The following is a 14,579-nucleotide window of genomic DNA, read 5'->3' on the forward strand; positions in this document are numbered from 1 at the left end:
TTTCCGTTTTGCGGATGTAAGAAGCCAGATCGTCCAGAATAAACCTACGACATTTAGCAAGTGACTGACAAGCTTTCTGACTTGTATATCTCGTTGGTGAAAACATTAGTACACCCCGATCCATAATATTTCAAATATTTTAAAAAGGATCCACATTCTTAGAAGAATGGACGGGTGTTAAATACAGCCTAAGTGCAATTTAACACATATCAGTTAATCTTTTTATTTGATTATATTTCATTGATGTCAAATGCAAACAAATTATAAATAGAGTGTATATAAAAAAATAATAATAAATAAATGTATATATTAAACGACATATTATTCTATAAGTCATACGGTAAGATAGCAGCATATCCCATCTGTATAGGTGAGTGAGGTAAATGTTAATGAAAAAGACAATGCAGGCACATATTCTCTGCTTTTGGCTCAGCGTGACAAATTAAGGCTATGAAGTCCAGTTAAATTAAACGTCGTTTTTGGCGATATTGATTTGCACTGGCGTTTTAGCCAATTCAGACACACACAGGGACTCTATATATAGACCCACATGCCTACTGCCATGCTTCCAAGTATACCGTAATTTTTGTTCGAATCTAGACAACTTATTAAACATATTTCTCGGATATTTGCTTTCATTATTGTAAATTTCTATCTTACACACAGAAAAAACTCTTCTTCATGTGAAAGAATTTGAATTTGATTTCCCGACAGCATAAACAGGTCAGTACTTGGTATCCGTGTTCATGGCAACAAGTGTGACTGTCGCAGGGCGTCAAACGCATGTGAGCAAGCATTACCTCCCCTTTATCAAAATGTTGCTAGTCAACAGAAGGCGCCACCATAGCCACTAATCAAGACGGCCATGTTGAGATAGATGGATTCCAAATTGTCCGCTTTTTTCCTCGCAAGGGACAGTTGATTTTTTGTAGTCGTCTTGCTCAGCTGGTCATGGGACGGTCAAGAAGTAGAAGCAGATCATCGAGTCGGGCTCGACATCGCAATAAGCACAAAAAGCGAAAGAGTCGATCTCGAAGTCGGTCTAGGGATAGAAGCCATTCGAGTCGACACAACAGACCTCGATCGAGAGATCGCAAAACAAGGTAGCCTAAGCCTACTCGATCTAAATTCAATTCAAACATCATTCATTGAGCTTGTTCGGATCTGGCACAAAACCTGTGTCGATTCTCGATTAATACCAAAGGTGTGTTTGACAAGAAAAAGGAAAAAAGGTGCCATTTAATCTTGGCATGTGATCAACGTTTTATCGACGTTGAACAACCGAGTGTTAGTAAACGTCACAACAACAACATATCGTACATTTCCATGATTTCTGTAGAAAGATGCACACACAATCTTTGACACTTCTGAAGGGGTTAAGTTTTACTTTTCCTTTTAATATGATACATTTGCAGATTCATATAGTATTAATTCAGCGGGCTAACTGATCTCCCTCCTTATATAACCCTCTTTACATTTACCGTGTCAGTCAACGTTTTGCTGGCCTCCAGTTCTGTTGTGTGCACTCAACACCCATCATGCTGGCCTGGCAACCTTGTACATCAAAAGTTCTTAGCCGGGAAGCAGGCATACATTTATTTTCATAATCTGCAGGGGAGGGGTCAACTACTTTTTTTGTCTGTGTGCAGTTGAAATTTGAGGGTGTCTAGTCATATTGTCTAACAGCCAAGTCCTCTAAGTCAAATCGTCTAATGCCTTAGGCCGAATCGTCTAGAGTCTAAGTCAGATCGCCTAACAATATATGTGTTGGATATTTTGGATTATTGGTTCCATTTTATCTGTGTTTGTTTCCAATGAGAACTTATGCTTCATTTTTGATATCTATATTTCAGGAAAAAGATGAGATAGAGAATAAATTGACATCTGTGTATACATACTGTTATTTTCAATAAAATACACTTTTGCAAATATATGTATCTGTTTTAAGCCACATACACATTGGCTCCAAACTTTAAAGCACATTTTACTTCCGGCACCAAAAATATATTCATACTACTGTGTTTCTTTCGAAACAATAGAATCTGAAACAGATGGTATAGTAATAAGAAGCTGTACTTGGACAAATGATATGAATGAGTGTGTGTCAGTGTATCCAAACTAATTTTTGTCCAAGCCCATTAAAGCAATATAATCCGAAAGAGACAAGTTTCTTTTGTTTTATTTCACTATACATGAAATATAATCGTTAACAATCAGAAACTGATTAGAACAATAGTTATATGGCTTTAAAAGAATGTAACACAATCTTCAGTAGGTTAGCACATGAGTGAGAAGTGTAGGAATATGGAGGGCACAAAGGGAAATCTTTCCAAGTGTAAAAAAATCCAAGGCTGTGCCTTTCACTGGGCGCAGGCAGAGTTCCGCAAAGTGCAGAGCCTTGGACTGGAGCCAGCATATCGTGCTGATAATGCAACGTACAAGTTGATCAGGAAATTACTTGCCCTGCCCTTCCTGCCTGCTGATTTTGTGCAGCCCACCTTTGAGCGGATACAAGACAGAAATACGACGACACCCGAACTGACAGTTCTGTTTGACTATGTCCACGCCACCTGGCTGGAAAACAGTGTGCGGGTAGTCAGAGACTGGAGTGTGTTTGGGCATTCCATTCGGACAAACAATGATTTGGAGGAATGGCACCACAGAATCAACCACTGGGCAAGGCGAGGTGACATGCAGTTTTACATCCTCATAAAACTATTGTTTGATGAAGCGCAGTTGGTAAGGCTTCAGGTGAGACTTGTATCAGAAGGGAAGCTGACTAAGGCCATGAGAGAGCACCAGTCAAAGATGTTTGAATTGTGGACAAATTATTCAGACGGCATCATCACTGCTGAAAGGTGTTTCCAAAGTGAGAATGAAGTATGAATCATTCTGTAGTAAATAATAAACTGTTATCAGGGTGTATTTATCATCTAAGTCAATTTGTATGAATTGGTTCCAAGAAAGATAGATAAATGAAAATGTTTCTGATGCATAACTGTCAATATATTAGTATCTTATATTAAATATATGTTATCATAGTGTATTTTAGAAGTAAGAAAGATTTAAATATTCATTAGTATGAAAATATTTACCCGTAGGAACCAAAGCGTATGTGGCTTAAAACACATACATATATTTGTAAAAGTGTATTTTATTGAAAATAACAACAGTATGTATATCCAGATGTCAATGTATTCTCTATCTGATTTTTTTTTCTTCAAGCTTGGCGAGCAGAAGTAAATGGTGGTAACTTCTTGGTCTCTTGCAGAACTCTGCTTCCGAGGCTTTTCGCGGTTGCTAGTCTGAGTAGTAAAAATAGAGTTTTCCTGAAATAAAGACATTAATAATGAATTACAAGTTCTCATTACAAACAAATCGGATGAAATGAACCAGTCATCTGAAATAGCCACTACATAACGTATATTGTTAGGCGACCTGACCGTAGACGATTCCACCTAAGGTATTAGACGATTCCGCGTAAGGTATTAGACGATTTGACTTAGACGGATGGGGCGTTAGACGATATGACCTGTATTCAATTCGAGTAATGATTAATTCTATTATGCCTTGGCTTTTTCCTGCTATATGGTAGGTTGAACATCAAGGGGTAAAATCAAAGACGTTCTCTTTGCTCGCGTCACAACACTTGACCTCAGGCGGAGTCATTTCAAAGAATAGGGGTTCTCAAAGGTGTTCATCTCACTTGTCAATTAAGTTCACTAACAGAGACGACAATAAAGTCACGCGAATAAATACAAAATATGACCGCACTTAGATAATGCAAAAACTAATGAGAAATTTTGGAAACCTGTATATAAAATTGATTTGCTACTTACATGCTTCACCCCCTAGGTTAAGTTTGCACACTTGTTGACGAATGTACAGCATAGAAGGGGAAAATGTTGTTTAATTGTGCTTCGTTTGCTCAGTTTTCCTGTCTAATAAATTTGTATAAGTTTAAAGTAGGCGTAATAGAATAGAAATGATTCTGACTATTGTGACTCTTTATCGTCATTGTTTTCATTTTAGCCCAGTAAATGTGGAAGAGAGTTTAGAGACAAAGGATGCCTGTGGCGCCTTATTCTATACTTTCAACTTCTATATTTTCCACTGATGTAATAATTCCATGTGTTTTAGCAAATACACAATATTGTCGATCAAAGACAACAGCAATAATGGCTTTTGTTCAGTACACAGGATTCTGTGTACTGAACAAAATTTCCCGCAGTTACTTCCCTTCACCAGTCTATAGCATTTAAGTCCAATTTCCAATATTTTACATTTCAAAATTTATGTTACACTTTGAGGGGCAAGTCTTTTTGGAAAATAACTCTAAAGTGTGCGAAAATGTGGATACATACAAACATTTATGGCTGTCAGGACGCGGGTTTTACATTGGAGACAGTACCAGGTTGATTACAGTGACAGAGGTAGGCTTCCGTAGCCAAAAAGTTTTGTATTCAGAAAAGCATGTGTTACCGGTTTAATGTCTACTGACCAAATGAATGTCACAAATTTAAAATATGGAGGTAGTACATTTAATGTTGTTAAATTAATGTATTATCTAAGTCTTGTTTAACATTTCTGACATTAATCTGCTGCCTGGCCCATGCAGACTAAATTATGCTTTATCCTGGAAATGAAAATTGCATCCACAACTTCCGCCAACAATTTCAGCTTACAATTTAGCAGATCAGGAGAATCATGCATCTGCTATTAGCTGGCAGTCAAACTGAATGTGGGCATTACACAGCGTTGAAAGTCAAAAGGGAAACATATGACATTTCCAGTCGTTCCCAAACTGAAAGTTGAGAACCTGTCTGCCCTATAATGTGTAAATTGACCATTGCATCAGGATGTATGTACAGAAAGAGACTACAGTGGTGTGAATCTTTCGTGATTTTGAAGTTGTTTACACTGATCGGGAGTTACTTTTTTCTTAACAAGCCTTGTTTGATATATCGGCGGAGATAGTTGTACCATTTGGAAAGAACATCCAAGGCTGTCTGATCGTTGACAGACTGGCCAGCATTGGCCTTTTGCAATATGCTTCAATTTGGGAAAGCCACAGGGCAGTCATGTGACTGCCAATTTCTGGGCTGTCTTCAGGACAGAATCTCACAAATGTGATCACTGTGAGCTCAAATCCATCTGATAGGGGCTTCCTCTCAGGTCGTTTGTGGGAAGGTCTGCAGCAACCTGTGGATAGTCATGGGTTTCCTCCAGACTGTGCTGGGTTTTCTCACGCCGTAATGGTGGCCTCTGTCGTACAAGTGAAATATCCTTGAAATATCAGTGTAAAACACCAATCAAATAAAAAAATAGTATGAAGTATTTGTGAAAATACAGCGAATTAGACATTTAGAAGTCGGCTATTTTAACGGTAGTTCAACCTTTTAAATGTTTGAATCGAACACGTCGAAGAAACGTCCACCATGTGTTGATTCAAGCTGCCCCCAAGTTGTCACGAAGTACAAGTTGGCAGATAGATTGGGCAGGGAAACGGGACTGGTTGGCTGGGTGTCTTGTAATGTGACTGGGTGGGGTGTCATGCCTGGTGTCTTCAGCATGATAATTAAATGGAGGCAGCACTGTAATGGCGGTGTGGTCCCTACCACATTCTGCACAGTAACTGATTCAAATATTGTTCTAAATTGATCATATTTTTGTGTGCAGTTTCACTTCGTGGAATCTCGGGTCAAGTTCACTAGCCATAAATAAATTTAAGATAAAATAAAATTCCCACGTATTCACTTTGGCATGGGTGTCAAGTTGTGTGATGTTTATCTTACAGTCTTGGTTTGTGTTGTAGGAGAAGATCTGTGACGTCGAGTAGCTCCAGTAGTGATGAAGATCTCATATTACGTGCCAAGAAGAGAGAGGAAGAGGAGAAGAAAGCGGAGATGGAGCGACAGAGGCTCCTGTGAGTCAGAGATTTGATCGGCTTGGATGTTTTGTTGAACAATAAATGAATCATTTTATTTTCATTTTTTAATAAGATGTGGAATAATAAGTGTACAGAAAAAGTTCTGAACTGAATGGAGGTGTAACAATGGCTTTACACTATAGTTTTCGTAGGGCCTCAGTGATTAGTGTAAAAATGACATCTGCAGTGATGTGATTTGTGTTGGTGTTGGGACAACACAGTTCTGAGGGAGTGGGCAGGGTTCCAAGAGTTTTATTGATCAGGGAAAGTTGGTGTGAAGTTTATTTAGAAGGCAGAATTATGTTCCACTGAAAAATGTGAGTTTCAGGTTCAGAAATAAGAACATGGTAGTCGGTAATCACAGTTCGTAGCACTACGGAGTATATCCACTGTTGACTTTATGAAGAGTGTGAACTGTGATTACTGACCACTCTGCCATACTTCATGAACTGTTGCCCTAAAATGTGAAAATATGGTGGAAAATGATGACACAATCAATAGTGAATAATTACCCTAATTGTTGAGTTGTTTAATACTCAGAATAAACAAGATTTTATATTTTTGTTGAGATTATTATAACAATTGTAAGTGGTCATGTCAACAGAATGTATTCTGTCTGTACCTTAGCCGTCAGAAGGAAATGGAAGAACGAATGATTGAGGAGGAAGTTGCCAAGAGAGTGGAAGAGCTGGTGGCCAAACGTGTCGAGGAGGAACTGGAGCGTCGCAAAGATGAGATTGAGGCGGAAGTGATGCGTCGGGTGGAAGAGGCCAAACGAATCATGGAAAAGCAAATGTTGGAAGAGTTAGAACGGCAGCGGCAGCTTGAGCTGCAAGCCCAGAAAGTCAAGGAGGTAATGTCACGTGTGATTGGAGCAGCTGGGTACTGTTGGCAAATCTTCAGTTTGGGTTTGAGGGGGTCGGGGTTGATGGGACAAGAACAACAGAAAACTGCTAGCATTTTCTGAGTGCAGTAGTGTGTTTTGCAGATCTATGGTTTAGTTGTTGAAACTTATCCCTTGTAGTGATAAGTGATTAAAATTTTTTTACCTTGTATCACTTTTATTTTTTTTGTCACATCACCTCACCTGCGTCGGAGGTGTTTCCGATCTTGTTGGATGAAGGCTGATGTGTGTATATTGAGAGGTATATGAACATTGTCAGTGCAGGGCATGTTGACATCTAGGTGTTCAATTTATAGTCTCTGAGGTATGTTTATCAAGCCTGTGATAGTTGCAGTTAATTACCTTTTATACTATGAAAGCTGTACTCGATTTCACCTCAGCCTGTGACTAATTTCCCCATTCTGCATGATTCACACAGTTCTATTTGCCCTAGGAAAGGTGTTGTAGGTTTGCTTTGAAGGTTAGATGATGTCTTACTGGATAAGAGACCTATACAGGGTGTCCCAGAAGTCACGCACCATCCAGGTTGAGGTTGAATGTTTGAGCTACAGAGCGGTGTGTTGCCCCATCTCTTCCAATCATAAAACTAATTCCACTCTTTCTTGTACTGCTAATTTATTAGCCATAATTAACCCTGAAAGAGATAAAAATATTTAAAATCAGTTAAATCTGAAACACAGAAAAAAAATCAGAATGGTGCACAACTTATGGGACACCCTGTATAACGATGAATACATGTGTACACGTATAAATACTTCAGCTCCATGTCTGTAAGCCTCAGTTTTTTGTTTTTGCAAAGTTCAGTTTTAATGAGTGACATGATATATCACAAGAACTCATTCATATGTTGGCGGGTTTTTTTTCACTGTCTGATACAAGTGCGTTTTCATGTAGTTGGCTCTTTGAGAAATTCAGGGTGTAGTCATATGGGTCTTTGAGAAATTCAGGGTGTAGTCATATGGGTCTTTGAGAAATTCAGGGTGTAGTCATATGGGTCTTTAAGAAATTCAGGGTGTAGCCATATGGGTCTTTGAGAAATTCAGGGTGTAGTCATATGGGTCTTTGAGAAATTCAGGGTGTAGTCATATGTCTCTTTATTTAGGACTGCACTGTTCATGATACATGTGCTTTAGCTTTTCCAGTGTTGTCCATTCATGAGAAAAGATTTGCCAATAGTATTCGGCTGGGTTGGGGCGTGTTTTGCGGCATGTGAGGCACACCATTTTGTCCGCGCTGGGACGTCCTTTGTTGGTTGCATGAAGCAAGTTTTTCCGCGTTTGTCTGAGCTCATAATGGTTTGGATTTAAGAGCAGAGATCTTAATTCAGAGGACACAAACGAAAAGGGAAGATCTGAAGAACAGTTGTCCTGTTTTAGGTTGTTTTTTTTTTTAGCAAATATCTGTTTTGAAATAAGATTGAGATAACTTGTCTTTGTCACCTTTTGAGATTTGCACCAATCTGTTAAACAAGCTGTTCAACAAACTGTACAACAGACTCTTCAGTGAAATGTTCAGCTGATCGAACAGTATGTTGAACATGCAACACTGACAGCGGACAACAGTACAACAAGCTGTTCAACAAGCTGCACAACAGACTGTTCAATGAAATGTTCAGCTGATCGAACAGTATGTGGAACATGCAACACTGACAGTGGACAACAGTACAACAAGCTGTTCAACAAACTGTACAACAAACACTGACAGCAAAAAACCGACAGCGGACAACAGTACAACAAGCTGTACCACAAACTGATCAACAGAGTGTGCTATAAAATGTTCAACACACTGTTCAACCAGCTGTACTACAAGTCCAGGGCTTTTTGGGAATGCCTGGTAGATCATTTGCTGATAAAAATATCTGAAGAATGCAATTTTAAAGGACAAAAAAAAAAAAAAGGAAAGAAGAGGAAATTCTGATTACATAAAGATAAGAATTTAGTCGCTCATACCTGTTACTGGTATCCAAATAGCCCTGGAAACTTCCTGGACAGTAGATAGACAAGCTCTTCAGATGTCAGATGTTGAAAGTTAAAGACATTGGGCACAGTTTGCAAAATGGGTAATTGTCTTGTAAGGTTATATTAATAATCCGAAGCTATCTTGGAACCCTGTGATTAGTTTGGGGTAAAAGAAAACAAAAACCTGTAAAAACCCAGCAGTTGGGATGACATTTTACAAAAATTTTATTGATCAGTGTAAATCATTGATTTAAACTAAAAAGATATTTTTGAGAATAACGAATAATAGCTAGTGCAATCAGTTGTAGGTATATGGTTTTTGATGGATTTTTTAAAATATCCGGCATATTTCGTGATGTAAATTCTTTATCACAGTAAAAATATTTGGTAAGGCTAGGAGTTGAAGGATAACCTTCTTTTACTGTTGTAGACTGGGACATGTGTGTTGTCCTACGATGGGTTCAATAATAATACTGAAGAAAAGGTATATCCAAGCAAATTGTAACTGTTTACGCCAGCTTTTTTTTTGCTTGAAATGGGAAGCAATGAAATTATATTTATGAACACGATGAAAGAAAAATATAAAAGGTGTGGGAAGTTAAGTCGGGAAGGTTTTGAAATTCCAGGCTTATATTTTTGGAGGCAGTGGCTTCAAATTGTGATGTGTATTTCTCTGTGTAAGAGGGGTAGCAGTAATGTGTGATGTATGTAATTTATAGCTTATATTTCAGCTGCAGAGGTTGGCGAAATCTGAAATGCGAAATGAATTTTCCATGTAGATTTCTGTTTTATGCTGGCCACTATTTCTTTTCCCCAGAATTCTGAGCCAATTCTAAGGAATTGAAAAGTGTGTTTGCTGTTTTGTTTCAGGGAAAGCAAGCAAGTATTTGTTGCTTTTTCTATTCTTTGTTTTTTTTTTTTTCCTCTGTCTATTATGTCTGTCTGTAATGTATGACCCTCCTTGTTTGGCGACGATGTTATACAAGGAGTTCCACAAAACTCGTTTTTAGGGTGCTTTTAAAATGAAAGTTCAGTTCCGTTTTTGTTGTGGTGAAAACTTTGCTGGAACTTTGTCCTGTCCTGCCCCCTAGTGGCCTAATTTGATGGCAGATTTTAAACTATTTGTGAGAGGTTGTTCTACAACTGTGGAATCCAGTACACCACACTTATATCCACCCTCCACAGCCCCTGTGGCCACAGGTGGTACGTTACTTGTATTAGTGTGAACTCTTTAACCCTGAAGATTAAAGACGAGGCTCTAGATGGGTGCCCCCCGAGCGTAAGTTCTCAGGCTTAGCACCGTGCACACAGTGGTATGTAAACAAACGAAGCTTTCTTTCATATTAATGCCTACTCGTTCGCTTCGAGTCTTCTTCTGGCAGAGTATATATATATATATACATACATCTCTTATATCTCTATATATGTATATTTTTTTTTTCTTCTTTCATGGATATTAATAATTTGACATGCTGTTTTATCAAAACCGACATTTGCATTGCTAAATTATCACACTTTGTGTGATTCCTTATCCTTTTGCAAGTGGATACTTGGCTAGGTGTTGACGATGTTTATAACTGTTGATGTCAGTGCGCTGTTACCCTGAACATTGAAGGGTTGGACAATTTCATGTAATGTTCTGATCATTGAAACATTGTGCCAGTTTTAACTGACATCACATATCCAAATTCTTTCATTTGTTTTTTGCTTTTTTTTTTTTTTAATCTAATATTGGACTGACTGACTTTTGTCATGATTGCATTGTACGTGAGTGCTGAGGAAGGCGTTGGCATTGTGTTCTGACAGTAATCTTTTGTTTTGTAGGAAGAGGAGCGGAAAAAACGCGAGGATTTAGAGAAGATCATGATAGAGAACAACAAGAAAATAGAGGAAGCACAGCGAAAACTGGTATGGCTTAATGAAATTCTGTTTGATGTAAAATCCTGTCTGAGTCTAAGATACTCACTTTGCCCTGATGCTGAAGATGTGTTAATCAGAGGGATTTTTTGGAAGGAAGGATTGTGTAATATTGTCAGCACCAGTAGGAATATTTTCGTGAACTTTATTTGCCTCTAGTGGTCTCTGTGGCCTAAAACCGACCCCAATAGCACAGTTGGTAGAGCGTCGGGAGCTGTAGATCCAGGGTCAATTCTGGGTCAAATCACATCTAAGACTTTAAAAGAGGAAGTTGTAGCTTCTTCGCTTGGCGTTCAGCATGAAGGGTATAGTGCAACAACTGGTTGACCCGTAACAGTATACTGATTTGGGCGGGGCGGCTTACTTGTCTTCAGTAAGGCGTCTCCGTGAAACAGCACTATATAAAAGAGCAGTGGAAATCCGTCCTGCAACAAGGAGGCACATTACATGCACTCTAAAGATTCTTGCGTCATATGACTGAAAAATTGTTAAGTACGGCGTTAAACCCCAAGCACTCACTCACTCACTCTCTGACCTAGTGGTGCTTGCACGGCAGAATGACAAAGGAGCCTGTTACCATTGTTGTTTCTGTGAGTTCAAGTTCAGCCATGCCAGCTCCTGTTAGCTGGCTTACTGTCCTGTACATGATAAGGTTTGTCAGCAATCTGTGGATGGTTGTGGGTTTCCCCTGGGCTTGGCCTGGTTTCCTCCAACTATAACGCTGGATGCTGTTGTATAAGTGGAATAGTGTTGAATATGCGGTAAAAATGAAATCAATAAATTATTTACCTATCATAAAGTGTCGGCTTTTATGTCATTTTTGGAGTCAGTAATTTTGGAGGGTAGGGTTAAGAAAATTTTGTACTCCCTTTTGTTGACTATTTTATTCAATTTCAAATTTTATTGGTAATGCGTTGAGTAAACATTTATTTGTAGCCAGCAATTTAGTCCTGAGTGTTGTTCATTTCTCTTTCAGGCTGAAGAACAATTGAAACTAGTGGAGGAACAGCGTAAAATGCTGGAAGAAAAACAAAAACTTGAAGAGGAGGACAGAAAGCGCAAATCAAGAGAACAGGAAATTATTCTCAACAAAAAAAATGCCCGTCCTCGGGTGTCCTTTTCTCTTGGTGGCAAATAACTAGAGTGGTCTGCCCCCTAGTGGCTAACTATGTAATACCTTCAAGCCATGACTGTCAAACCTCTTTCAGGTTTTGGACTCTTCCTTTCAGGGAGTGGAATATGGCTATGGCTTATTTCACTTGTCTGAACTTTTGACATAGCTGCATTTGGCTTCACCCATCACAGACTTTGGACTTGCCCAGTCCCTCATCTGATATGATAGACTCCTCGAACAATAGGGGGTGTGGGAATTCATCAGCAGCTCAGAAAACACCCCTTCACAGGGTTCATGCTTGGACTCTTCCAGTGTGTGCAGAATGATGATGCCTGTCTCTCTGTTTGTTGCCTTCTGTGAGATGAAGTTTGCAAGTTTTGAATGAATGCGGCTGGGTGGAAAACGTGGATAGCAGTCTGCGGGGGCACAGGGGAGGGGGAGAGGGAACAGGGAATTAGGGAACAGAGAATTAAGGGAAATGAAATGATGATGGCAAGCCTGAGATAAAGAGTTCTGAGGGAATATGTAGGGTAAGGTAGAAGGTCTGTGAACATTGGAGAAGTGTCTGACTTACATCTGTGTTTGAGAGAGTGGGAGGGAGTTGTAGACCATGGTGTCTGAACTGGTCTTTTCCTCACCATACTCAGAACAACAGGTGTACAAGGCAGTCTTTTGTTCTTTTGCTTCCTTATCATGACGCCATGGAAAAGTCTGTATTCTCAATTTCTGAAAGATGATATTCTTTGCATTCTGCGATCATCTTTTTTGTGTGTGTGTTTGTTAGATCGAGGTCGTGCTGCATTTTTTTTAGGTTTACTGTTTTCTTTTGCTTTTGGAGTTTTCTACGAATCGGTTTCTAACCATGAAAATGTGAAGCAGCTCGTTCAACTGCTTACATCTTCCATAATTGTGCAGAAGTTGAATTACCAGGGTTATGAAGATTTGATTTTTTGTTAAGCTGTCCTCAAAAGTTGTTCATGAAGCGGAAGTGAAGATTCACCAGTAACAAATTTGACCTGGTGCTGGGGTGTTATGTTGTTCACTAAACCTTTGGTTTGACAGTGTCTTACATCGTGGCGTTAATAGAAGGCCCCTTCTTGCTGGGGATGTATCTATTTGGCCCGATGTGCTTCAGATATAGTGTTTTTGCACCTGGGAGGGGTTAAAGATCAGGATTGAGAGGGGAGCAGGTGAAGAGTAGAGTTTGGTTGGAAATTGAAATGAGGGGGTAGGTAACTTGGATTGCTTTTGGGTATTTTGGATTGCTTTTGTGTATTGATGGTATAGCTGGATTGTTTGCATGTGTGGATGGGTATGTTGGATTGTTTTTGTGTATTGATGGTATAGCTGGATTGTTTGCGTATATGGATGGGTAATTCGGATTGTAATTGTGTTTCAATGGAGGATGGGTATGGCTGGATTGTTCATCGTATGGATGGGTATTTCGGATTGTAATTGTGTTTCAATGGAGGATGGATATGGCTGGATTGTTCGTCGTATGGATGGGTATTTTGGATTGTGCCAGTGTGTGGATGGGTCATGTTCATATGCTGGCTATCGCACAGCCTTAGTAGCATGTTAATTGACAACACATGAAAAATGGTTTATGGAAATATTTTGAATGTACCGTAGTATTTCAGCATTTATGAGAAGCGGGGGCTGGAGATAATTTGGGTTGGTGGATTAGGCATGTGGAAGGGGTTAGTGGCCCTGTTTTTCAGTGGGGTGGGGGGTAAGCTGTTGTAAGCGATCAAGCATAAAAATTCTCCTGCAGACTTAACATAATGATATGAAATGATTGATTTGTATTGTGTGTAAGTGATGTGTAATTTCACAATGGAGTAACAGGACTGTACTAAATGAAGCTTCACTTTTACCCCACACAAGTCCTGATTATTTATGTATATACTACGACGATATTAAAATCTTACGGACTAATCTTGTAGTTTTCAGAGGTTCTATGTTTTTTATCTGTATTACAATAGTTGGTTGTTTAAATCTTGGGAGCAGGTGAGGTAAAGTCCCTCCACTCGGCACGTCTACATGGGAGTTCAATCCTGACCTTAGCATAGTGTCGCCGTTTGCACGTGCATAATCTTGCATTCATTGAATATCATTTACCTTCCTCCAAGATGATGTGCAAGTCTACAGGGTACACTGTCGGAAAGTTGATCAGTAACAGGTAAATATTCTTGGAATTTTCCTGGCATTCCAGGATCTTCGTCAAAATTGCTTATCAGTGTGAATTGTCTTCAAAATGATTGGACTGACAAGTGATATTCAGTCTGGCTGATAATGTACCAATCTCGCTGTAATGCGTAATTTTGTCATGTACATGTGTACTGTCTGCACACGTGCAAGATCATTCCTAAGCAGTGCCTGGATGTCCTGCGAATTTCAACTCCTCTGTATACACGGACAAAACGCAACAATTACGAGTGTATGCTTAGTGTTAACACTGTAGACCAGAATGTTTCGCTTTTACCATATTTACTGCACCAGCCACACCACTGTAAACACAGCTCAATCAGCAAGAGCTGAGCTCAAGCCTCAACAGGTGAAAAAACCATTGACAATTTGCCGTTTTCTTGTTTGTTTACAGAGTAGTCTGCTGAGATACAGGCCTGTCATGCCTGTTGTGTACATGTAGAAATCAGCTTCTTGTATTCAAGTTTAAAGAAAACAGAGGAATACTTTATTTATTTGATTGCTTTCATGTCATGCTCAAGAACTTTTCATTTATATGATAGCAGTCAG

At 39.1% G+C, this 14,579-nt stretch overlaps 1 protein-coding gene across 1 annotated transcript; it reads left to right on the forward strand.

Moving 5' to 3' along the window:
• Positions 1-861: 861 nt before the first annotated feature.
• On the forward strand, positions 862-13,767 carry LOC135479088 (arginine and glutamate-rich protein 1-B-like). Its single transcript, XM_064758810.1, has 5 exons — positions 862-1,103; positions 5,816-5,926; positions 6,557-6,782; positions 10,616-10,699; positions 11,685-13,767. The coding sequence occupies exons 1-5, from the start codon at positions 952-954 to the stop codon at positions 11,844-11,846; spliced, it is 735 nt and encodes a 244-aa protein (XP_064614880.1). The 5' UTR covers positions 862-951; the 3' UTR covers positions 11,847-13,767.
• The last annotated feature ends 812 nt before the right edge of the window (positions 13,768-14,579 follow it).

This window comes from Liolophura sinensis, chromosome 12, assembly GCF_032854445.1.
Source record: "Liolophura sinensis isolate JHLJ2023 chromosome 12, CUHK_Ljap_v2, whole genome shotgun sequence".
NCBI classification, from domain to species: Eukaryota; Metazoa; Mollusca; class Polyplacophora; order Chitonida; family Chitonidae; genus Liolophura; species Liolophura sinensis.

Bases quoted from the DNA above. Each gene is read 5' to 3' on its own strand.
- LOC135479088 (XM_064758810.1), top strand. From the start codon at position 952: ATGGGACGGTCAAGAAGTAGAAGCAGATCATCGAGTCGGGCTCGACAT. The intron at 1,104-5,815 runs GTAGCCTAAGCC...TTTGTGTTGTAG, and splicing joins TCGAGAGATCGCAAAACAAG to GAGAAGATCTGTGACGTCGA. The intron at 10,700-11,684 runs GTATGGCTTAAT...TTTCTCTTTCAG, and splicing joins AGGAAGCACAGCGAAAACTG to GCTGAAGAACAATTGAAACT.